Source organism: Amphiura filiformis, chromosome 1 (assembly GCF_039555335.1).
Source record: "Amphiura filiformis chromosome 1, Afil_fr2py, whole genome shotgun sequence".
NCBI lineage: Eukaryota > Metazoa > Echinodermata > Ophiuroidea > Amphilepidida > Amphiuridae > Amphiura > Amphiura filiformis.
Genome location: NC_092628.1, coordinates 81154145 through 81178782, shown reverse-complemented (window position 1 = coordinate 81178782; position 24638 = coordinate 81154145). Strand labels below are relative to the sequence as shown.

Sequence of the window (24638 nt, the reverse complement as noted above, 5' to 3'; positions counted from 1 at the left end):
GTAGTACAAGGAACTTAATACGATGTCCTCATTCACAAACTGATAGGCGAGCGCAGCCTGGGCGAGCGGTCCGAATTTTGAGCCATACAAGTTTACGTGGTGAACTACATGTAGGAACAGGGACCCAGGACTCAGGACCCAGGACCCAGGAGGGCAGAGAGCAGTTTCTTCCTGAAAGTTTCTTAGCCAGGATTTTTCATGGGGTTGGGGTGGGTGAGGAGGCAATGTGACTTTCAGGGTAGGGGATTAGATGTAAATGGTCAAAACTAAAGTGTACTGTTACCAGTGGCACCAGGATTTTTTCTGGGGGACGGGAAATGTCTAAATGAGGATAAGACCTAGTTGCAAGGCAAACTTAGAAAAACGGGCAAACAGACACATCATTTATCGGTATGACATTTTCGTTATTGGTGGTGCCCTATCTACTACGGTATGGGTTCCATGTACTAGATAAGACCCCAGGGAAAAAAGGGTTTTCTGTTGTTTAGTATACTAGTAGTTCCTTTTAAGCAGTGTCAGTGCCACAGGGGGGGGGGGGGGGTATTCCCCCAGTCAGAACTCTTCCCCCAGTATAAACCCAAAATTACAAAAAATTTATGTCTGCTTGTTGCAAATTTATTGATCCCCCCCCCAAGAAAAAAATCCAATCCCCCCCCCCCACCAAAACAAAACCTGGCGCCGCCACTGGCCAGTGATGGCCCAAGTTTGATATAAAAGCGGATCAATTGAGCCCATATTTATTGGACTTGCTATGAAAAACTCTCATGAAAAACTTTCCAATGTTTTAAAACCAGGGTAATACGCCAGTATTTTTTGTGGGAACTGAGGACAAATCAGACACACCGAATTGCATTCTGAAAACAAAGAAATGTCCTGATATCAAGTAATTTGGATTTTTTTATATTTGTGATAACTGCCCCACTAACTGCAATTGAGAACAAGAGATACAGAATGTTGAAGCAATATCAGTTCTAGTGTTCATACCGTAAACGTCCTGGGCTCCTTTGCCTTGGGGTAAAATTCATGTACAAAATAGAGAGCTCCCTCCTCTAAAATTCCCAACAAGAATTAAGTGTATGTGCCCGTATTTGCTGGTGGGATTTTTATGGGAGGGCACTTTTAGTTTGTCTAAAATCCAGTTTTGTCAAGGGAGCCCATAGCGCCATTAGGCGAACGTTTACGGTATTATAAGAGGTCAACTTGGATAAAGCACAGTGGCAGCACCAGGAATTTTTCAGGGGTGGGGGTGTCAAAGTGAATTTCAGGGGGCAAAATCAACAAATTTTGGGCAAAATTGCCGCAAAAAGTGAAAATTTTTACTGGGAGGCCCCCATGTGGCACCGCCACCGATAAAGCAGTGTTTCGATAATAGTGACTTCCAATTGTATATGTTTGCAGAATGATGAAATACAGTGCATCGTTTAACACAATATTACATTCAACACACACACACCATTCAGTTTTTAAACCTGTACACTTTATTTGTACATAATATTTACAAAATTATACAGATCTATGTATGTTACAAAAACATTTGTTCCTCTTTTGAGGAACAAAATTGTTACAAAAACATAAGTGAAAACGGAACTAAACACTGACACATTGTTTGCTGACAAATACAGCCTCTTTATGAAGCACACAGAATGGGGAAAGAACTAAAAGTTTTCAAATTGTGTACAAATCTTACAAAAAAAGGCAAACTTGAAAAAATTGCTTTAGCCACTCTAAGAAGAACCATAACTCAATCACAATCATTTGTTTAGACCCAACTGGGAATTTTTTTTTATGGCGGGGGGGGGGGGCAACCATTTTATGATGCGATTTGTATACAAGATAAGCATGGGAACGTTAAACGCATGTACAGTTAAATGCACGCATGATCCGTTAAACGTTTACTTTAGCAATTGCGGTAAACATGTAACACGCAAGTCATTTTCAACCTTAAATTTTCCGTTCTTCAATGTTATCAACAGTTGAAAGTAACAACATCAAAATCTGAATGTTTTTGCCTAATTTTAGAAATGGTTTTTAGTGTATATCAGTTGTTTCATAATAGTTTTTTACTTCTGTACATGGTAATCATTACTTGTACATGTATCATGTTTTTAACTGTTTCTTTAATTATGCTATGTGTGTATTTTAAGGTTTTGATTGTTTAAAAATGTTTTTTGTATTTCTTAAGGTTGTTTTGTTTTGTTCAGCGCTTTGTCCTTTTGTAAAGGCGCTTTATAAATGCCGTTAATAATAATAATAATAATAAGACGACTTTAATAATTTATATGAAACTTGCTCAAAACATTCATTATTTTACACTAATAAGTAGAAATAATGCATAGTTTCTGACATGTTTGGGCCGTTGACTTCGCGAATTTTACCTTATGTACGGCGCCATTGGTACTAACATATTCTGTTAGAAATTCCGGTTTTGTGAGGTGCACTGCACCTATAGTATTATTCATGAAATCTTGCCGCCAGACAGGCTGGATCAATGCGTGTTAATATGTTAAATGCACGCATCACTGATGCGTTAAACGTGTAGGAAAATAAACGGAATAACTCATCCCTAATACAAGAACAATCACACTGAAGGCTTGAAAAAAGATGTTTCAAAATATAGTCTGATTTTTGGCAAACATGTTTGCAATTCTTTTTGATCACACAAAAAAATTAAATATCAGAAAATAGAGATAATTAAAGAGAGTGGCACTTCACCCTCAACTCAAGATGTTACTTTCTTCTTGTTGATTTGCATTTGTAATAAAAACATACATTGACCAAGGTTTGACCAAATCGACTGCCCATTGCCAGAAGTGGGTAAGTGCAATAGCTGCCCTGTGAACATTTGGCAATTTACACACAGTATATTGTACTCATCCACACATGGCAGCCATTGCACTTACCACTTCTTGCACTTAGCAGTCAAAATGTAAATTCTTATTCCCAGTTAGGTTCAAATTAAAAGTCACAAAATTGTATCATAATCATCTCCTTTTTTGTATTACTTTGGAACAGGAATTACCTCTGCAATATTGTAGAAGTGAGAGATGATTACAGTCCACTTACTTGGGGCTGCTACATTTCATACCAGCAAATTTTGTCGGCTTATATAAAGGGTATCAAACGTTTTAATAAGGCCATCCTAATTTAGTTGTTTGTCTCAAAGCTCTTCCCAAGTTAAAAACCTAATGCGGAATGTGTTTTTTTAGAGTTTTTTTTGTACTTAATGCGCCTGGGGGCTTTGAGACGAACTATTAAATTAAGATGGCCTAATTAATATTCAGAAAACATTTTTGAAAAAATGTGATGCAAAACATAACATAATGTTATTTAAGAGTTGATCAAATATTTTATAATAACATTTTGACATTTTAAAGATGTTCTTGTAGTGTTAATGTTTTACAAACATTTTCATGACCTTTATTTAACCCGACATTTAAATGTTATAAAACATTTTGAATAAAATCAAAAAACATTTATAATGTTTTAAAAACATTTTTGGGTTTGCAGCCTCTTTGTTTTAGGCAAATCACATGTGGTTCATTACTTTTTACATAATTATTATAATGAAAACATCTGTATTTCAGTCAAAGCTGGATAAAATAAATACCAAGAAACATGTCGGCTGCTCAGTGCCAGAAGTGGGCAAGTGCAATTTACACACAGTATATTGTACTCATATACACATGGCAGCATTTGCACTTGCCCACTGCTGGTACTGAGCAGTCGATGTCTTCGATTACAATGTAGCACTTGATTTAAAGATATGTCATTCCATGATGAAATTCGCATAATATTGTGAATCCCCATAGTTGTAGATCAGGGTTAAAAATAAGTTAGAATGGTACAATGTTAAACAATAGGCAGTAACAACAAAGCAAAGTTGGAATACTTTTACTTGAATGAAATGGTCATGACTGACATGAAAACTTCAACAAGTTGAAGTAATACTTGGGCTTTCAACTGTAATGTAGAATACTTAGTAGGTCGTTCAACATTATCTCCTAAAAGCATACATATGATGGAAGGAGTGGATAAAAACTATCCATGTTATGGAAAGGAATTATATAAATTGCAATTGTTTTCATAATTTGTTATGAATGTATGCATCTTAAAATTACAGGTTTAAAAAAATATGTATACTTTGTTATTGTGAAACTGTTGAACAACCCCCTTACTGAGCTATTCCAGTTTAAATCCATACACCCCCTATTGAAGACGTAACTTTAATCTCACACACAGGGGGTGTAGATTTCAAATGGAGCCACTTATCCAGCTAAACCTATTTGAAATCCACACTCCCTGTGTGGAAGATTAAGGTCATGTCTTGCATACAGGGTGTATGAATTTAAAGTCAACACAAGAAATAACAGTCCATCTCTTTTGTCAGTAAATTGCCTAATGTGTTGCACATGAATTATTAAGGCAATGAATTGCTAACAGCTAGCAACTTAACAGATTTTGTCCACAACTTGAGGCATAGTATCACAACTATTACGCATTTCACATTTTTATGGAGAAACCCGTAATTTTGTCAAGGTAGTATTATCAGGGGTGCGAGAGGCCACAGACCAAACAAGAGGAAAATTATTTTTTAAAAGCTGAAAAACAGAGTCAAATCAGGGTAAAAATGCCAAATATGGGCTGAAAATAAAATTGGTAAATTTTGGCAACAGAAAAAGAGAAAATCAGCTGAAAAGAATAACTCTCACACCCCTGTATTATCAACAATTTGAGGGGCTCAATGACTGAACACTATGCAGTAGTTCTCAAGTTCCCTATTTTCCCTAAGTTGCGGAATGGAATATTGTCGCTGTTCCGTCAAAACCTTTTAACTCCAATAGCTGCTAGGTGTTAAATATGTACAATATAATATGTTACAAGGTTTTAACGAAACAGCAATGATATGGAATACCGTAAAACCTTGTCTACAAGCATATATATAGTGTTTTTGATGAAAGCTAAATTAATACGAAAAGTAAATATGCCAATATAATAGATTGGCCTTACAATAGTACTTGTTTGTATATTCTTGTATCAGTAATTTATTTGCTCAAACTAAATTTTGTTGATGAATGGTGCCTGGATTAATTTAGCTTTCATCAAAAGCACTCTATATGCTTGTAGATGAGGTTTTACAGTATATGCTATAGAAAACCCACTTGACAGTAATCATACGTCCTTGCAATCTCGTAAGTTTAACCCTTTGAACCCGACGAGCCGCCATAGCAGCTCACAGTAACCTGTACAGTAGTCCCGACGAGCCGCTATAGAGGCTTCGACCATGGTGTGTCAAAAACCTGAAGAGTCGCTAAAGCGGCTCACGTAACAGCAATTGCGATATGTTTCGTTTACATCGGAATCCTTTGGCTATCTGGGAGACCGGGGTTCAGGGGTCGGAGACCTTTTTCTTTTGGTGTGACAGGCAAAATGCCGAGGTGATTTTCGAGTGCATTAGGAAGCTCAGGGTTGGATGTACGGGACTATGTGGTAGGCCAGGGTTCAAAGGGTTAAATTGTTTATGCTATATACTGTAACATATGATACAGAATCCACTATCCTGACTGAAATAATAAAAAGAATGGCAAATTCTCTTCACACAATTGTAATAAATACTGACCAAACATCTTCACTTGTTTATGTAAGTTAATGCTAAATAGTAGCCACATAGTAATAATTTGGCAACTGCTGTATACAGAGGCTAATTACAGAAGGTAGTGGCAATTCCTTGATGGTTCTGAGCTACATGTACCACAGGACCAGTATAAGTCTGGAAAGGTTAAAACATGCCTAACTAATATTTGTAAACAAGTACTCAAAAAAATCTTTGGATCCTATCGTTTTCGTTTGCCTCTTGTTGGTTTTTCTGCACTCTTATCTTCAACCGACCTTCTGGTTGACCTCCGACTTCCAACACTAGGTGTGGTTGCTGCTGCTGTTGCTGCTGCTTGCTGCCTCTGTGACCTTCTACCGGTGTCATAATAAACCATATCACTATAGCGATGACTTTGTTTCTCCTCACTTTGACGTGTCGATGAACGTCGACCTCTGGTCACTCGTTCGGCTGGTACTGGAGATGGGGTACGTACCGACTGCTGGCTCTCAGTCGATTGAGAAGACTGGTGTCTGGTTCTTACCCCAGACTCTTTTGGGGTTGGTGAATGCCGTTGTGGTGGGGAGACGTGGCGCTGTCTTGATGCGCGCGTTGATAGTGACCTGGTTTCCTCTTCGGGAGGACGCTCGATAGGAAGCTCAGGTTCCAAAACTGGCGGTGGCGGAGTTTCAGTTCTCAAGCGCTTACGGTGGGAGTATTCAAAATCGGAATCTTGTGGAGCCGACACCCTGCGTTTTGGTCTTTGTCTCGTTTCCCTTGTCACGGAAGGTACACTTTCTTCTGAATCTACATTGGTGTCTGCTCCTGATGATTCCCCAGCAACGGAGCGAGCAGCAGCGGGTGAATCTTGCGATGAAGAAGGTCCTTCCTGAGACACTGATCTGCTTAAAGAAAACAATCCACCCAGAGGAGACTTTGATGGACTTGCCACGGCAAAAATAGGAATAGCTGGTTTTTCCTCCCCATCTGCTTCCCTAGGTGAGATCTCATCCATGGATGATGGCTCATCTTGAGTTGGGGTTGGAGGATTATCATCTAGGTCACTTGGTTCTTGATCTACCGCCATCTTCTCACCATCTTCCTTGTCATCATCTTTTTGAGTCCGAGTTGGAGAATGACCAAGAGCTGGAACAATTATACTTTCTTCTTTTCCCTCTCCATCATCTTTTCCCTCACTATCATCCTTTTCACTCTCTGATTTCTTGACATCTTTGTTCTCCTCGGCATCAGTCTTGTTTGCTTCTTCCACATCAACATCTGCTTCATCCTCATCTGCTTTTGCTGATGTAGGAGAGCTACCGACAGCTGGAACAGACAGCTCTTCATTTTCCACAACTTCAGTCTCTTTTGCATCTTTATTAGCAAGTTCAGATTCTGTTTTGGAAACCGTTGGGATATTTTCTTCTTTTGCCTCAGGCGCTTCATCTTCTTTGGGCATATCTTCTGGTGTTGGTGAGTGACCCAAAATAGGTCGAGGAACCACTACAGATTTTGACTCATCCTTTTCAAGTGAATCTATCTTTTCATTTAATTTTTGTTCTGTGGCATTATCTCCATCTGCACCAGGCACAAGATTTGAATCTTCAGATGGAACAGTTTTTTCAATATCAACTACATTTGTCTTTTCTGAACTGCTTTCCTCTATTTCAGTTTCTGCTTTTTCAACACTTTCTCTCTTTGACTCTTCAAGACTTGCCTCGTCAACTTTGGCAGTATCTTCTTGGCTACTATCAACATTCAGCCCCTGTTGAACATCATCTGATGACTGCTTATTAGCAGACACATCTGGAATGTCTACATTTGATATCACATTATCACCTGCTTCTGTTTGCTCATCAGCGCTACATTTGACCTCTTCTGTTTCACCTTCCCCACTTGGCTGCAAAGTTTCATCCTGAGCTTCTTTTAGTACATTTTTGTCTTCGATGCTTTCTTCCGCAGTAACAGTTCTATCAATACAACTTTCTTCAACATCATCTTTTGTTGGCTCCTCTTCAACTTTACTGTCATCTTCATCCTTTACATTAGACACTGGGCTGTCACCAACTTTCAAGTCTGTTTCCATAGCCACAGTATCACTCAGAGTTGTTGATTCATTTGCATCCCCCGTTTCCTTTACAGCCTGATCATTATCAGTTACAATGTTCGTTTCTGTCACAGACTCTACAGTATCCGTCTTACTCTCCAGCTCCTCTTTTGCAACCAAGCTTCTGTCTTCCTCTTGTGTTAATTTTGATTCTGATATAACTTCTTCAGCAGGAGCTGTATCAACATCCATCTCTTCCACACACTGTACCTGATCACTTGGAGTGACAGTTGGTTCACTTGCTACAGCACTGGTTTGTTCACTTTGAGCAACAGGTTGTTGTACAGGCTCTTCACTTTGAGCAACATGTTCTTCACTTTGAGTAATAGGTTCGTCACTGACAGTATCTTCACTTTCAGCAACAGGTTCTTTACTTCCAGCAACATGTTCTTCACTTTGAATAACAGGTTCTTCTCTTTGGGCAACAATGTTGTCGCTATGAGGAACAGGTTTTTCACTTTGAACATCAAGTTCTTTACTTGGGGCAACAGCTTCATGACTTTGGTCAACAGGTTCTTCACTTTCAGCAACAGGTTCTTTACTTTGGTCAACAGGTTCTTTACTTTGGTCTACAGGTTCTCTACTTTGGTCTACAGGTTCTTCACTTTGGGCAACGGGTTCTTCCCTAGGACCAACAGGTTCTTCCCTATGAGCTAAAGGTTCTTCCCTATGAGCTAAAGGTTCTTCACTAGAAACTAAAGGTTCTTCAATTTGGGCAACCAGTTCTTCACTTTGAGCAACAGGTTCATCAGTAAGATCAACTGGTTTTTCAATAGAAACAAGTGGTTCTTCAACAGGTGCAACTGGTTCATCAATGTCAATCGGAGCAACTGGTTCTTCACTTTGAATAACAGGCTGTTCACTTTGAGTGAAAGCTTGTTCACTTTGCAACACAACTGTTTTGAGGGCAGATGAAACATCTTGATCAACTTCCATATCCTCTAGGACATTTTCATCTTGGACTGGGGTAGAAGACCTTGAAGAATATTCTACTGGTTTCTCTTCAACTGGTGTCTTTTGCGGTCTACCTCTTCTTCTTGGTCCATAAGAAGTCTCCTCCATAACAATGGCTGGTACAATTTCTTGAACGGGTGTAGATGGTCTTGATGTCTCTTCCTGGTCACTGTCTCTGTATTTACGAGGTTTACGTCTTGTTCTCTTCTGTGGTTCATCTTTCATCTGCAAGAAAAAAAGTTGTACATGTAAAATATTTTCATTTGGATGAATGGTTTACTAAGGATATTTGTGGGCTGTCACACTTTTGTGCAGATCATAAAATATTTGCCAACTCATGCGGAAATATATCATTTGCTGCAAATTTAGGAAAGGAAATTATATAATTAGAGCCAGGCAACAAATTCAATCAGAAAATGCATAACCAAGCTTGCATATTACCTATAGGGAGGGAAATAGTTGAATTTTAAATTTGAATCGTTTCCCCGGCAGCTGGCAAATTATCTGTCTAGAACAGCATACAATGTGAAACTGCCAATAATGTGCTAAGGGTTGTAAACACAAACCCAAACCCTGATTATAGTGCATCTCATCTCAAGTTGAGAGTAACACCATGTGCATGTTTTACAGTGGCAGTTTTGAATCGCTTGCGCTAACCTTTTAGTTGGTGACGCAACCCCGTAAGCGCAGTGACGACATTCTGTTTGAAACAAGACACAGTATTGATATTCTCCAAGATACCCTTTTTCCAGACTTTGCTAAAAAGAAAAGAGCAGCAAATGTACTACATTTTGAACCCCACGACTGATACTAAAACACAACTTAATATATTTCGCACAATATAACTTCACAAATGAATACCACTGATTTCTAGCAGAATAGGAAGAATGTCCAAAGCTATTTCTCAGCACCATGCAATAGGAGTGTTCCACTATTGCATGGTGCTGAGAAATAGCAATGAACAAAGTTTGAACAAAGTTTGCATTTGTATTAGAGCTGAGTACAAACGAAAGCACATACTCTTTTCAAATGTTTGCAGTTCATTGCAGGGAAATGCTATGTAAAATATACTTAGGGGCTGTGCAATAATTATGAGCCATGGGGGGAGGGTATAATTAGGGGGCAAGACATTTTTGGCGAGATGAAAGGGGGGCAAGCAATTTTTGGCACACATTCATGGGGCGCCTTATGCCTTGCTCTTTGTATCTGCAGTTGATAATCCATGCACACTAATCTTGGTAAGGGATGAAATCAAAACCGGACCAGCGGTTGACCGCCGGTTCTGCCCAGTTCAGTCTGGTTTCCATTGTTTACACAATAAAAACCAGATGGAACTAGCTGTCAACTGCCGGTCAAGTTTTGATTTCATCCCAAAAGAAGATTGCATATTTATCAATCACTTCCAATTAAAGGGAACCACAGTATACACATACCTCTTTACTTGTAGATGCTACATCATACACCATCGGTGACACTTCATCCAGCACCGGTGTTGAGGACCTGGAATGATCTTCGGCTGGCTCTTCCACCTTACGTGGTCTTCCTCTTCCTCTCCTTGGTCCTGGTTTCTCTTCCTTCGTCATCTCCACAGGCATCTCATCCTGAACTGGAGTTGATGATCTGGAAACATCGCTTCCTCCTTTTTCTTCCTCTTCTATCTTCTTTTGCCTTGCTCTTTGCGTCTGCAGTTGCTGCTGTTTCTTCACGTCCACCTTCTCCGTCGGCTTCACATTAAACGAGAATTTTGCCTGTTTCCTTCCTTGTCTCTTTGACTTTTGTTTCTGTTGTCTGGAGCTCATCTTTTTCTGCTGATCTCCTGACAAGCAGCTGCACAGGAGGAAATGGCTTTCCACTTGCGGAATTCGCCTTTCCCGGAAGCGGAGACCGTAACTAAGTATGACCGGCTTAATTTTACCAGCTACTGGCCTCTTGATTGGAGTCACTGGCTGTACCTCAGTAGACGTGCTTGTTGTTGGTGTATTTTCGTCCACCCTGAGACTTTCTTTACGGGTATCTTGAATAGGCGAGGAGAACTCATCAGAGAAGTATCTCTTATTACGTGACCGTTGCCGTCTCATTTCTCTCTTCTTTTCCAAGATTTTCTGTTCCTTAAGCTGTGCCTTGATTGCTTTGATGGGAGATTTTGGTGCACGTCTGGGTTTCTCTTCTGAAAAATGCAAGGTAAGTAACAGAATTCAGTTATTCCTTCATGTAATTGTACACAAAAATAGGGTTAGGGTCAGGATTAGGGTTAGGTTTAGCGTACACAAAGTACATGAAGGATTGACCCAAAAATCACTTAATGGAAGGTTTTCATAATGACCCTTTACAACTTGCCCAATCCATTGACGACTGTCACTTGCCAACTGGGAAATTGACACACTGAAACCGGTTTATGTGTCTAAAGATTTTCGTCATCCGATTGGTTAAAAGCGCGAGCATAGTTTTGACTATGCCTGCAAATGTAACTATGCCCCTGGCATAGTTCTGCGTTTGCTTTGTTCCCAGCGTAAAAATATAATTACGCGGAAATCGCAGACTGTAATCTGTGCCACTCGCATTGAAACTATTAATTTCTCTTCCCAAAATTGATGCTTTTAACCAAACAGATGACAAGAATCTTAGGATTTGGTATATAAAACAAATATTGACTGCTTTTTATTCGGGGCATGGTTAAAATTTTAAGCCCGCGGTGATCTCAAAACCATGACTATGCCCCGAGGCCTATGGTTTTGAGATCACCTTGGGCCTATAATTTTAACCATGCCCCTCGTAGCAGTCAATATTTGTATATTATGCAAACATTGTTTTAAGAATTTAGTATCTGCCAAAGGTATTAATGTAGCATGTCCCAGGAGCAAGCTGCCTGTCCAAAATGATGGATGTATAGGTGACTGGCTAAGACACTGCTTCTTGTGACAATGCTCTATCAAAACCCCCAGACCAACATTAGAAACTTGGACCATACCTTCTTCCTTTTCTTCCTCTTTCTTGTCACCCTTCTGCTCCTTTCTGACTCGAGGTGGTCTAGCAGGCGCTTCTGGTGATCCTTTTTCTCTTATTTCTTGTCGTCGCCGTAATCTCTCCTCCTTATCTATAGCCTGTAATAGTAAATAGTGTGAGGATTAAAATTTAGAATCCGATATTAAAAAGAAATATTTTGAACCATTAAAACATGACGAGGTTTAAAATTAACTTTTTGTGGGCCAAAGTTTCATGTGAGTGGCAAAAGGTGATGAACTGTTACCATTTAATTAAGTTATCTTGGTTACAGGTCGTAGTCCGAAGGGTCATTAGTTCGAAAACACAAGAACTTATAACCTAAGTCAGGGCTTCCCAAACTTTTTTACCATGACCCAAATTTCATAAGCAAAATATGGCGCGACCCACATCATAAATACAAATGCTGTAGTTTACCGGAACTTATCAGTGGCGTACCGGACAAAATGTCCAAAGTACATTTGTATTATGCTGTGGATTGCGCCAAATCGTCCCCATGACCGGCTCCAAGAATGACTTTACTTGGACCAATGCGCACAAAGTGCACGAAAATGTGCGATTTTTAATGCTAAAATGGGTTCAAATGGGGTTACATGACCAATACAACGGCACCCTGCACATTAATATTAATGCACAGACTTTTTTGGCAAGTCTCACGACCCCCTTTGGAAGAGGCCGCAACCCCCAAAAGGGTTGTGACCCACAGTTTGAGAACTGCTGACCTAAGATGGGTGCATGGAAGTAGTTTTAATATAAGAATACTTACGGCCTTCTTCCTTCTCACTTCTCTTGAGTCCTCATCTTCACTATCACTATGGTAACGGCTCAATGTCAAGGCTTTAGTGGACGGTCGTTTCTCAGGTGCCATACTGTATTCATAATAAGCCGCCCACCTCTCTGCTTCAGCCTTTTTGGCCTCTGGTGAGAGTATACGTAGAGGAGATGTAGGAACACTTGGTGATTGGATATCTTCCTTGGGTGATTCTATCTCACTGATATCATCTTTTTTGCTACTTTGCTCATCCTCTTGTGAACTCGTACGAGGAGATGACCCCTTGGGGAAACTCAGTCGAATTGGTGATATTTTACGTGAACCACTTGTCTTCTTGGATTTGTCTTCTTTGGATTTCTTTGCTGCTGGAAGAAAAGAGAAATTGAAATACGCTATTGGGATATTCTAGTTGAAATCTATACACCCCCTATGGAAGACATGATCTTAATCTCTCACACAGGGGGTGTAGATTTCAAATGGAGTCATCCATTCAGGTAAGCCCAATAGCCCATTTGAAATTCACACTCCCTGTAAGTAAGATTAAGGTCATGTGTTTCATAGGAGGTGTAAGGATTTCAACAGGAATAGCCTTGTCTTATTGCAACTTCAATACAAGCAAATAAAATAAATTCAGGGTGCTACAAACTTCTGACCCACAGACCCATCACCACTAAACAGGGATTGAGTTCTGAAAAAAAAAAAAAAAAAAAAAAACAGGCGAGCTACAATTTGCATTTCCGGAACTGTTAAAGCGGTCTGTCAGGTGTGTTATTAAATTTAATTGCACTTGATGAAGTTTAGGAATTGAAGTGTGCAATATATCGCACTCAGTACAGGCAATTTAAGGTGTATGCGTGCCTTCAAACTCATTACCTGACTAAAGCACATGCCCAACACTTCCTCTTACACAGGTCTTTTTGTGCACTTTCCCATTTCAGGGCTCTTACTTTGGCCAATTGAAAGCCTCATCACTGAAAAACCTTGGAAATCAGTGACTGCTAATTCAAGAATTTCGGCATATGTTTTGAAGAAAGAAAAGAAAAAAGTTTTTTCAAGTTAATTTTAGCTCTCCACCTAGAGCTAAATGCTAGGATCATTCATAGTTGACATTAAAAAAAAAAAGAAAAAGAAGAATAGACATAGTGTGCAAAGTTATAATTTTGTTCATGTTGTACTCTATAAATGATTTCAAAATGGATACAAATTCATGAAATCATTAATCGAGTATGACATGAACACAAATTATAACTTTGCATTTTAAAAACACTAGGCCCTATTTTTTTTTTTTTTTTTTTTTAATGTCAACCAAGAATGATCCTAGCATTTTAAATTAGGTCTAGGTCCAAGGACACTCCAAAACCAAAATGAACTACTCTGTTGCTACTTCACTGCTACATTAGATATACAGGGTATCCTCAAAAGAACTGTATTGTCAGAATTTATTGAGTATTTTAACTCCTAAACTAAACATAACTAAATAACTGATGTGGTTGAGGAATAAATTGCTATTACATACCGGTACTTTCTTAATTTTGATATTTGACGACACCATTTTTGAAATATTCAAATTTTATGAAACTACCTCATTTTTCAAACCTTTCAACAAATTCAAATTAATCTATATTAGGAGTGTCAATCACTGCGTATGAGGCATCTATTGTCACTGACTCTGTGGGACGGATTGAAAATGAGGTAGTTTCGTAAAATTCTTTTATTTCAAGAATGCAACACTCAATATTGTCAAAAGTATGTGATAGCTGATTTATTCCTCAACCACATCACTTATTTAGTTATGATTGGTTTAGGCATTAACATACCCAAAAAAAATTAAGTGTCTGCCGATGCAGTTCTTTCTGGGACACTCTGTATTCTCCTCTTTATATATATGCAACGTCATACCTGTTTTCTTGTCACCAAAGTTAATCTTTCTTACATCTGGTGGAGGATGCACATGATGGCCCTGCGTCACGTAAGCTTTATCTGTAGCCTTGTCAATGAATGCAACAGTTTTGCAAAGGTACTTGTGCTGGCAACGTAGGAAGATCTTCTCTCTGTTTTCTCGGGTTTTCACATATATATACTTGTCTAAAAACCAGCCTTTACCACGGTGGGCAAGTTTGACAGTGCGATAGCTCACTTCTACCGGTGCTTCTGTCTGGGATTTCCGAGGAGACTTGTGATGTGAAACGCCTGGTTGAGAAATTGTAAATAAATTCAGATTACACAATCACAAGTTGGTTATGGAGGAAAAATATAAGGCTAATAAATTTTACCACAGTATTGCAAATATTCTTACATGCCAATGAAGTAAAATAAGTTTCAGTCCTAAATTCAGCTTTTCTCAAATGTCCATTACATTAGACAATTTTAATTAGCTTTTTGTACAGGTATAGACATAGTCAGCATTCATTTCAGAGTGCATTGAACACATCCCTGTTCACATCTTCGAAGACCCCCTCCAGGTTACGGGGCAGTACTGTAAAAGTGGAAATTTTCACACTATATTTATTTTTGCATTCCAAGCTGCTTCTGCAAAAATACCAACGTGTGAATATATTCCTTTTGTGTATCTATATGGTAAATGTAAAGAAAATTAGAATCTCACAAATTTAAAACAAGGGAAACAGTTAACAATTGGCAAAGCGCAAAAAAATAATTGTGCAAAACTTTCCACTTTTACAGTATTTCTGCTCATCTTTGTAATATAACATTATGAAAGTCATTTGATCATTTTACTAAACTAAATATAATCTGCCTACCTTTCTTGCTTCCATCACTCAATTTATCACTAAAATGACGACTCAGGCGACTGGTCAGATTCCTCACTGCTGGAACTAATCTCTTCATCAAAGGAAGACAAGTCACTTGTATGCACAGAGCTTACTGTGATATCAGAGAGCCCACTCTCCCCATCAGAGTCTGCTCCTTTGTTTGCTCTCTTACGCTTTGACCCTGCTTTTGATAACTCCTCAGCAATGACAAGGTTGTCTTCGTCATCTGTTTTAGGTGGTTCATCTTCATGTGTAATTTTATCATCCACCTTCATCTGTTCTGTTTGTTTTATTAACACCGAATCTTCCGTCACTTCTTGTTCAGAACCACCAACAAATTCCTCAACCACCAGTGTTTCAGATTCAGCTTCATCAGCCACAAGAGTAGCTTCTAAACGAGGGTCAGTTGGCATCATGTTAGCGTTTGGCTCCAACTCAATAGTCATCGGTACTTCTTCAGTTTCGACCATTTGACTGATTATAAAGTCGTCAGCTTCATCAATGTCTATCCCGGGTATGGGTGGCGGCGATTCCACCTCCTGCTCGTCGACATCAACGGGAGAGGAGAGACGGATATCTGGTGAACTAGTTGGACTCGGTGTGGAGATATCCATGTCTTCTTCTCCCACATCCTCTTCATCTTCCTCTTCAGGTGGTGGTGGAGGAGGAACAGCCTCGGATGGCAAATCTGGTGGTGGTGCCTCAGGGGGTGGTGCAACAATGTCTGAAATAGAAAGCAAACATAGTTCTATATGATATTGAACAGAGCACCTGAGGGCTACATGCCAGATAGACTTTACACATGCATTGTAATATAGAGGCAAGTTTTGAAATGAAGAGGATTTATTTTCTGTATGAAAGAGAAATCTGTCAATCATACCATAGAATTCCATCTGCAATCAATATGCCTCTAAATGAAGTTTTTTTGATGAAAGGCAGAGACACCCGTCACAAAAACATTATTTGGAGTTATTGGTAAGATCATGATCTCCCTACACACGATTTTAAACATTGAAATTGCAAATATCATTCTGATTCAATATTTTGCCATTTCCTAGCAACTTGGCAATATTATCCTTAAGGCATTTGTTTTACCAGAAGCTGTTTGGTCATGCATATAATATGATATCATACACTTGTAACTTTGGTTCCAAAAAATGTACATGTTCTGTCTGAGAATTAATCATACAGACCACAGAAATCCAAATCATCACTATTGCCACTGAAATGGTTAGTTTTTTGCTAGAAACCTATTTTGTAATTTGCTGCTATTTCTCTGAACTTGTGATTACATTTACACATATAACAAAGCAAAACAAGCATTATCAGGCGGGAGAGAAAATATGGTCACAACTATATTTACCATAAGTAAGATTTAATCTTTCTGTAGAGAAGTTCTTTTCAGAGGGCTGAGCTTTTGGAACTCTAGCGAGTGCTATCTTCAGAGCAACTAAATAAACAAGATGATGCACTTTATATACACTAGGGGAACTGTCAATTTTGACTGTCCTATTGACAGTTCCCCTAGTGTATAAGGTGCATCATCTTGTTTATTTAGTTGCTCTGAAGATGGCACTCGCTAGAGTTCCGAAAGCTCAGCCCTCTGAAAACGACTTCTCTACGGAAAGATTAAATCTTACTCATGTTTACCGACCTAGAGTACGGTACCAAGTAATTTCAAATTATCCTACTATAATTTACCAGAATCTGTCTGTTTGTGTGTGTGTCTGTCTGTCCGCCTCTTTTCTCGGAGACCGGGGTCGCGTTCCTCAAACTTGGTGGGTGGGTGCAGCTTGGTATGAGGAAGAACGAGTTTATATTTTTTAAGGTCAAAGGTCAAGGCCGGGTCAAGTCCAATTGAAGTCTAGTTTCAAATTGCCCCTATGGAGCTCAAACTTGGTGGGTGTGTTGACCTTGGACTAACAAACAAAAGTTTCCACGGTGACCTTTTCGTCAGACCTACGGTTAAGAGGTCATAGGTCAAAAAAAGGTAGAAATTTCAAATTGCCCCTATGGAGCTCAAACTTGGTGGGTGGGTGGATCTTGGACTAACAAACAAAAGTTTCCACGGTGACCTTTTCGTCAGACCTACGGTTAAGAGGTCATAGGTCAAAAAAAGGTAGAAATTTCAAATTGCCCCTATGGAGCTCAAACGTGGTGGGTGGGTGGATCTTGGACTAACAAACAAAAGTTTCCATGGTGACCTTTTTGTCAGACCTACGGTTAAGAGGTCATAGGTCAAAAAAGGTAGAAATTTCAAATTGCCTCTATGGAGCTCAAACTTGGTGGATGAGTGGACCTTGGACTAACAAACAAAAGTTTTCACGGTGACCTTTTTGTCAGACCTAGCCAAAGGACACACCCTGATTCTGAGATCTGCGAAAGCCAATAATTATGATAGCCGAAAACCGCGAGATACGGGTAACCGCCTAGTATGTATAATGTACCGTACCTGTTTTCTGTATGTCCTCATTATCATTGCCGTTATCTGTTTTCTCTGCTTTATAATTTGGATTCAGTGTTTCCTTGACAAGATTCTCAATCTGTGGGCGGAATATGTGCTGAATCTTTGGTTCGACAACCTGCTCAATGATTCGCTCTACACCAGTAGCAAGCATTTCTGACCTGTAATGAAATAAAAATTTTAAAAGATAGAGGAAATTGCACATCGTGGGAATGCAGGCATGTACAGTGTACATTTTTGTATGCAGTGTACTGTAATCCAATTCACATGATTATATGTCTGCTTTGGCATTTTTTGTGTTACACTAAAATGAAATCGTAAGTGGGTAATCCTTTTCTCTCTGTCAAAAGTATAAAACATACGGTAATTAAAAATGACCATTTCATTCTTCCTTTCAATATGACTTTTCAACTAAACTTGTTCCATAATTTCAGAAGACCTTTTTCCTTGAAATATGTTCAACACTGCATAGTACTTCTTGCTTGACAGAGAAATAATGCACTTGTACTGAGATGTTGATGTGTCTGTTGCAATTACAGGCCTTGTGCATTAGACACATCAACATCTCAGTATGTGTGCATTACTTTGTACAATTTTAGTCTCGACAAGTAATATGCAGTTATGAACCTAAATAGTCAATGAAATTGACGATTCAAACATTACACTTCTATGCATACTTACTGATTAATCTGTCTCCTTAGACTGTCCCTCAGCTGATTCTTGTTCATACCTGGCTCCCATTTATGCTGTCCCAAATAATTGGACACATAACCTTCCACACGCTGGCGCAAATTTTGATAAGCAGGCTGCAAAGCAAAGAAGAATACATGCTTGGATAAGAAACCTTTAAATGTACAATGTAATTTCGTAGAAGATACTTGAATAATATTTGGGTGAAACATATGAAGTGTTCTGTTCTTGTCCCATGTTGCTGAACGGTTATTGGGCTGATAACTGAACTTGGGGGTACCGTCTTAGTGGAACAGTGGGTGCAGGGACCCTTTGCCAGGTCATGTTTCAGAGCTGCAGAGCTTACCGGTATGTTAAATATGCGAGTTAGTCCTCAGTGTCCAGCAGGGGTAGCACTAGGTTTAAAAACCAGGGGTTCTGAAAACCTCTGAACCCCCAGAAAATCCAAAATATGGGGGCGCAAACCAAAAACCAGGGGCTTTTATTTGCAATCCTGTTTTGAGGGCATATATCATGTTTATTTAGCCAGAACAGTGAGAACACCAACCCTTCAAAAATATAGTCCTGGCCTAACCCTAACTCCAGCCTTCACTTCCTAAACCCCTACCATCATGCTAACCAGCAAGTACATGGATCGAATCCATGGGTTCCTACAGTCACCCATGGAAAGCAGGGTACTGAAAACCAGTACACCATGTTCATATGGGCCATGAGTTAAGTTCGTTTACATTGCAGTAATTCCCTCAGAATAGTCAATACAGATTCCAAACAGATAAAACTTACCTCAAATCAGTTTTAGTTGCCCTTAATAACTCCAAATTGACATGACATTGTAATTTACTTGCTCAATTTCATACCAAAATCGAGGAAAACATGGTTTTGTTATTGCAAAATAACATAGAAATCACACAGGGTTATATACTGCAGCAGGCCACTTGAGGTACGGTAATCAATATTGGTACTTGAATAGCGTGACTCAGTGACTTTCTGCTCATTGTAAGACAGATAGTGTTGTAAACTTGATTGCATAACATTACAATTGCCAACTGATATCCTTTGTATTTGAGTTGTCATTTGATGGTATTAGAACTGTCATAATGGATGTAAACATTAAAAAATGTCAACAAAACATGCTGCTGCAGAACTCTATGCCTGTGTGTGTGTGTGTGGGGGTGTGTGTGTCTGAGGGCCGATGACCGGGCCGATGACACACATTCGATGGGTGTAACCAGCAAGCCCTAACCCTTCTAAGTTCTATTTCCAGGGTCTATGCCCTGCTAGCCCTGATCCTAGAACTAAATTATTCAAACCCTTAAAAACTTGCAAAGTTCTGAAAATTACGATCACACGATGTGACTCATGGATGGTGCAGAAATCGGCACCTCAAATGTCACACACGTGTGCCACTGGTTTGTGGCTATTTTATACCTGCTTTGAACTTGAAGCAATGCTGCGAGTGGGAAGTGCAAATTTGACTTTCGGTTTCGCACTATTTCTTTCGCAGAGCCTTTATATTTACTTGCATGTTGTTGTTGTTTCAACAGATCAGTATTCAGAATGATTGATGTATGTATGTAACACAGTTCTTCTTCTCTTTCTTCTTCCTTATTAGTGCTGGCCTCATGTATGAGTATTAGCGTACAGACAAGCTGTACTTATTTTTACTCTGGAATCTTCCTTCCTGAATTCCTTCCTTCAAGTTCATGTCCTTCCAATACTCATACTGTGCAGCTCTCATTTGGTTGAGAATAAACGCACAACCTAGAGTAGAGTGTATTTCTGAATCTGAAGTACAGTCAACAGTACCGGGATGATCCCCTGCTCTTTTCGAATAGCCTGTGACGTTCATTAACACGTTTATTAAACGTGCACACTTCATTATAGGTATCCCAGGCAAACCTTAGTTAACACATTTGCTAGTCGCCGAGACCGGGGCCCAAACACAATGCATATTTACATAGAAATTTGAATTTTTTTCGAGAATAGGCCGGTGAAGGAAACCTACATAAATATGTTTTCTATACTTCACTTGACCCAAATATATGATTTTTTTTTTTTTTTTTCAAGTCGCACATGGAATTTTAGAGGATTTTGATAGCAGTTCCATTAAAAAAAGCTGCTATCGCCATGAGACTAAGATCTAGAAACACCCTAAATGCCGTTTGGGGAATTTTGCTACAGAATTTTTGATGAAAGTCAATCTTTGACAAGAGGTAACTTTGTTTATGGAAAGTGCTATGACAAAAATGTTTTCAGTTTTAGCTTTCTTTACTCAATGGCTTTAATTTGATATGTAAAATGATGCAGTTTGATGGCAAATTTGAATTCACCTAGCTTACATTGTATACCTATTAATTAATCAATTCAATGTCAGAAATACATACACTAGGTATGCTAGGTGAATTTAAATTTGCCATCAAACTGCATCATTTTATATATCAAATTAAAGCCCTTGAGTAAACAAAGCCAAAACTGAAAACCATTTTTTCATAGCACTTTCCGTTGCAAAGTTACATCTTCATCATCTTGTCAAAGATTGACTTTCATCAAAAAGTTTCAGCTAGCAAAATTCCCCAAAACGGCATTTCGGGGGTGTTTCTAGATCTTAGTCTCATTTTGCTCGAGAAACACTAGCCACGAATTTGCTCACGGATGCCCTCGCATTCGTGGCTAGTGTCCGTTCGCCCTGAATATCGGTCGGTAAACAAATTACGTAAGCTTACCGTTACGTAATATCATTGTAATAACAATAGGCAATTCTGAAATATCCCCTAAATACCTCCTTGTACATATCTTTACCTACCAATTTGTTACTATGCGTGTTGTTGAAGTAATTCTCAGTTCTATGTGCCATTTCAGACCTGTGTGCATTTAGGTAGATATTTCATCACTATTTCTGGAAAAATTGCTCCAATATTCTCAGGTGATCGCCTTATTTCACGAAGTAAAAGGTCATTAGAAATAAAGAGGTCATCTTGCGAGAGAGTGGCAATGGAGTTAGTCCATTAAGAGAAATAGGGCGGCGTCAGCCATATCCATTTTATTAGAAGTTGACGCCCCATCGGCTTATCGCTACTTCAGATGAAACACACTGTCATAGAGTGCCTGGATGCATCGATTCCATATTTGACAAACAATTAAAAGCCCAACTTAAAGCAGAAACCAACGTGAAGGGTACTTCAACAATTGTTTATCTGACGTCACATCCTCATCATAGCCATATTCACCCATTTTCAAATGGAATGGTCATCAATGAGCGTTGTCAGGTTGACGACTGAGGGCAGCAGTCTAAGGTCAGGTTATGTCAAGTAAGCTCACGTGATAATAATATACTCTCATCTATAGAAGCTGTTAGCCTATGACCTTCCAGTCATTATTCATGAACATTTGCCTGCGTCAATTGCTCCCACATGGTGAGGCTAAATTTCTGCCATCTTTTCGTCAGCTGTGCAGCCAGCAAAAATCAGTTATAATTGCTTCCAATTTTCAGGATCGTAAGTATCGAAAATGTAAAAAGGTACGGCTCAATACATGCAATAGAATAAAGCTTATAATGACACGCTTATGAAGTGTGTTTGTGAACTATGAAGCATGTTTACGTCTCGGTACCATTTTATGTACCGGACTATGCAAAAGGATGGCATACTTGCAATCTCTAACAGCAATGCTGATGCATTGCGTGTTAGAGATATGCTCGAACAAGTCTCATTATGATAGCAGCTTTTTTTAATGGAAATGCTATCCAAATCCCTCTAAAATTCCATGTGCGGGTGACTTATCACCATAAAAATCATATATTTGGGTCAAGTGAAGTATAGAAAACATATTTATGTAGGTTTCTTTCTTCGGGCACTTGTTTTAAATTTCTATGTAAAAATGCATTGACATTGTCGGCGAATTTGACTGATTAGCAAATGTGTTAACTAAGGTTTGCCTGGGTTACCTATATCCAGGCTGGACACATCACACTACCGTGTGATGTGTCCAGTTCGTCGCCGAACTTCATGAACTTGCATATAAGATGGAGAGCTTAGCATAACGGCCTGCCTATTTACGCTTCCTGAAAACACTCTTGCACATAACATACAAAACCACAAATTCACTAACTTCAACTTGCACTACCGACACCATGAAAAATATTTTAATTATTACCGATCCTTCAGAATACTTGCAAATATTGGCAGTTTCATAAAATCCTGCTGCTGAAAATCGTAAATTCCACAATCTTCTGTCAGATCCAGGTCAGTAATCACAGGTGGGCGAATCTACCAGCGTGACAAGACCAGAGATAATAAAAAGGATGAGAGGCCACGCCTGTACAAATAGCTAGCCTGATTGGCAAGCGTCGTCGCTGGCCAGATCTTCTACGGTCGTGTATGATGAGTAGAGACCATAGAGCCCTATATAGGGCTCTGTGGAAGAAACGGTTCCTAATTTTGAAGCCATGGATAATATATATTCATTTATACGAGAACCATATTTTTGTACCAATCACAGAACAGAATTTCACTTACTCACAGCTGTCAATCATTCTTGTGAAACGTAAGCTCCGCCTAGTATCAAGGTCTTCTTCTGCGCATTGGTTGTGCGCATTAACTAGCCTCCAGCACAAATCCTGTGCACACGATCAGGTTGGATGGGCGGTTTACGCCTGGTTTACACAACAGGAACTGCGATGCATCCTAAACTGGATCGTTTCCGTGTATTCGCATTGCATGGTGGGTAATCGCCTGCCAATTTATGTAGCTCCACGCTCACAACAGTTTAAAATCAACACAGGTAAATCCATATAAAAATTAACATGGACACAAAATTGACATAGCTTATGTAATTCAAATAATAAAATAATAAAATGTAATATTATCAAGATAGATGCACGTTTTATTAAAACTTGAAAAGATTATTAAGTCCAATAATTTGTTTGTGTTAGTTTGCACGAGTCACAAAATAGCGACCCATCACGCATTTTCTGCATGTGCCGACATTAGTAACTCATAGTGACTGTCCTCAAACTAGCGCCAGTGTGTCTCAGGCCTGATAACGACCCCAGGTAATTTTATGCAGAAAGTTTTCTTGCGAACAGCTGCAGGTGACAATTAAACAATGAACACGGCTTGTTTATGTACATGCGTGGGGAGGCTTGTACGTCAGCTGACGTGTTTAGGACATGTTCCGGCGTAAAACAAGTGTCGTTTTTCTTCATGAAAAATACCAGCGATGACCAGTTTTTTGTGGGCTATTTGATTTACAGGTATGTCGGTTCGTCATAGGGTAGAAATGATAGCTGTACAATTTGCATAACATACAGTTTAACATAGGCCTAAACATTTATGGGCACAAATCGACCTTCCGTATTATGCACAAGTATGTGGAAGTGGCAGGCATACGGGTTACCTACAATCTACATACACGTCACAGGACCGATAAAGTGCCCTCTGTAGCACTAAGAGCAAGTAGAGTGAAGTGCCTTGCTCAAGGACACAAAGATAAAGGTAGAAAGGGTAGATAAACGACCAAAATAAATCATAACATGTTTTACATGTAAACCCGTGACCAGAATGAGAACTCAATCCGTGTTTACCTTGGTATCCACATCTGCCAGACAATCTCGTCGAAACTGGTCAAAAATACCTCTGGACTTTATCTGGCCAATAATGTTATTTACCACCACAGGATCTGCTCCACTGCGTGCAGGTTCCATCTTTGGTAGGTGCCTTATTGAAAACTATAGAATTAGAGATCAAAAATAGACACAAATCGGTTAAAACCCTTTCCTAAGTAACACCAAATTGGTCACTTTCCTACACACTGAAAACAACGCATGATATGATTTTTAATAAATTGACCTTGGCTCCTTGTGGCTCTTGGCTCTGTTGTTATTTTCTGTATTCATTGCATTTACTACTGAAGTTACAAGGTACCAGCGTATTTGACCTTTACCTGCAAAAGGTCACCAATGAGGGCGTCCTAATTTTCGCGCCATATTTTTGTGATATTTTTTGTTTTTGTTTTTACTTTTTAAAACAGATTCACTGTTTCTAAATTAAACCTAGATTAGGTTAATTACATACTAAAGCACCTTTCTAGCATTACTTATTACAAATGTTATTTACTAAGTGACGATGATTAGAGACAGTGTGGATTTCAATATATTATTGAGTAAAAACATTGGTTCTCTTACTAATAGCAGGGTGGATCCTCAACGTTCCAAACATCACCAAAAATCATAAGCACCAACAGTAAACATGATTTTCTTTTTAGAATTGTGGCTAACTGCAGAAAACATGGCA

General features: G+C 39.1%; 1 protein-coding gene across 1 annotated transcript; it reads right to left on the bottom strand.

Moving 5' to 3' along the window:
* Positions 1–2273: 2273 nt before the first annotated feature.
* On the bottom strand, positions 2274–24185 carry LOC140163444 (uncharacterized). Its single transcript, XM_072186761.1, has 9 exons — positions 23930–24185; positions 18340–18464; positions 17647–17819; positions 15214–15918; positions 14323–14613; positions 12418–12788; positions 11620–11752; positions 10085–10818; positions 2274–8876 (listed from the first exon to the last, which is right to left on the bottom strand). Exons 1-9 carry the CDS (start codon positions 24047–24049, stop codon positions 5832–5834), a joined length of 5697 nt encoding a protein of 1898 aa, XP_072042862.1. The 5' UTR covers positions 24050–24185; the 3' UTR covers positions 2274–5831.
* Positions 24186–24638: the final 453 nt, after the last annotated feature.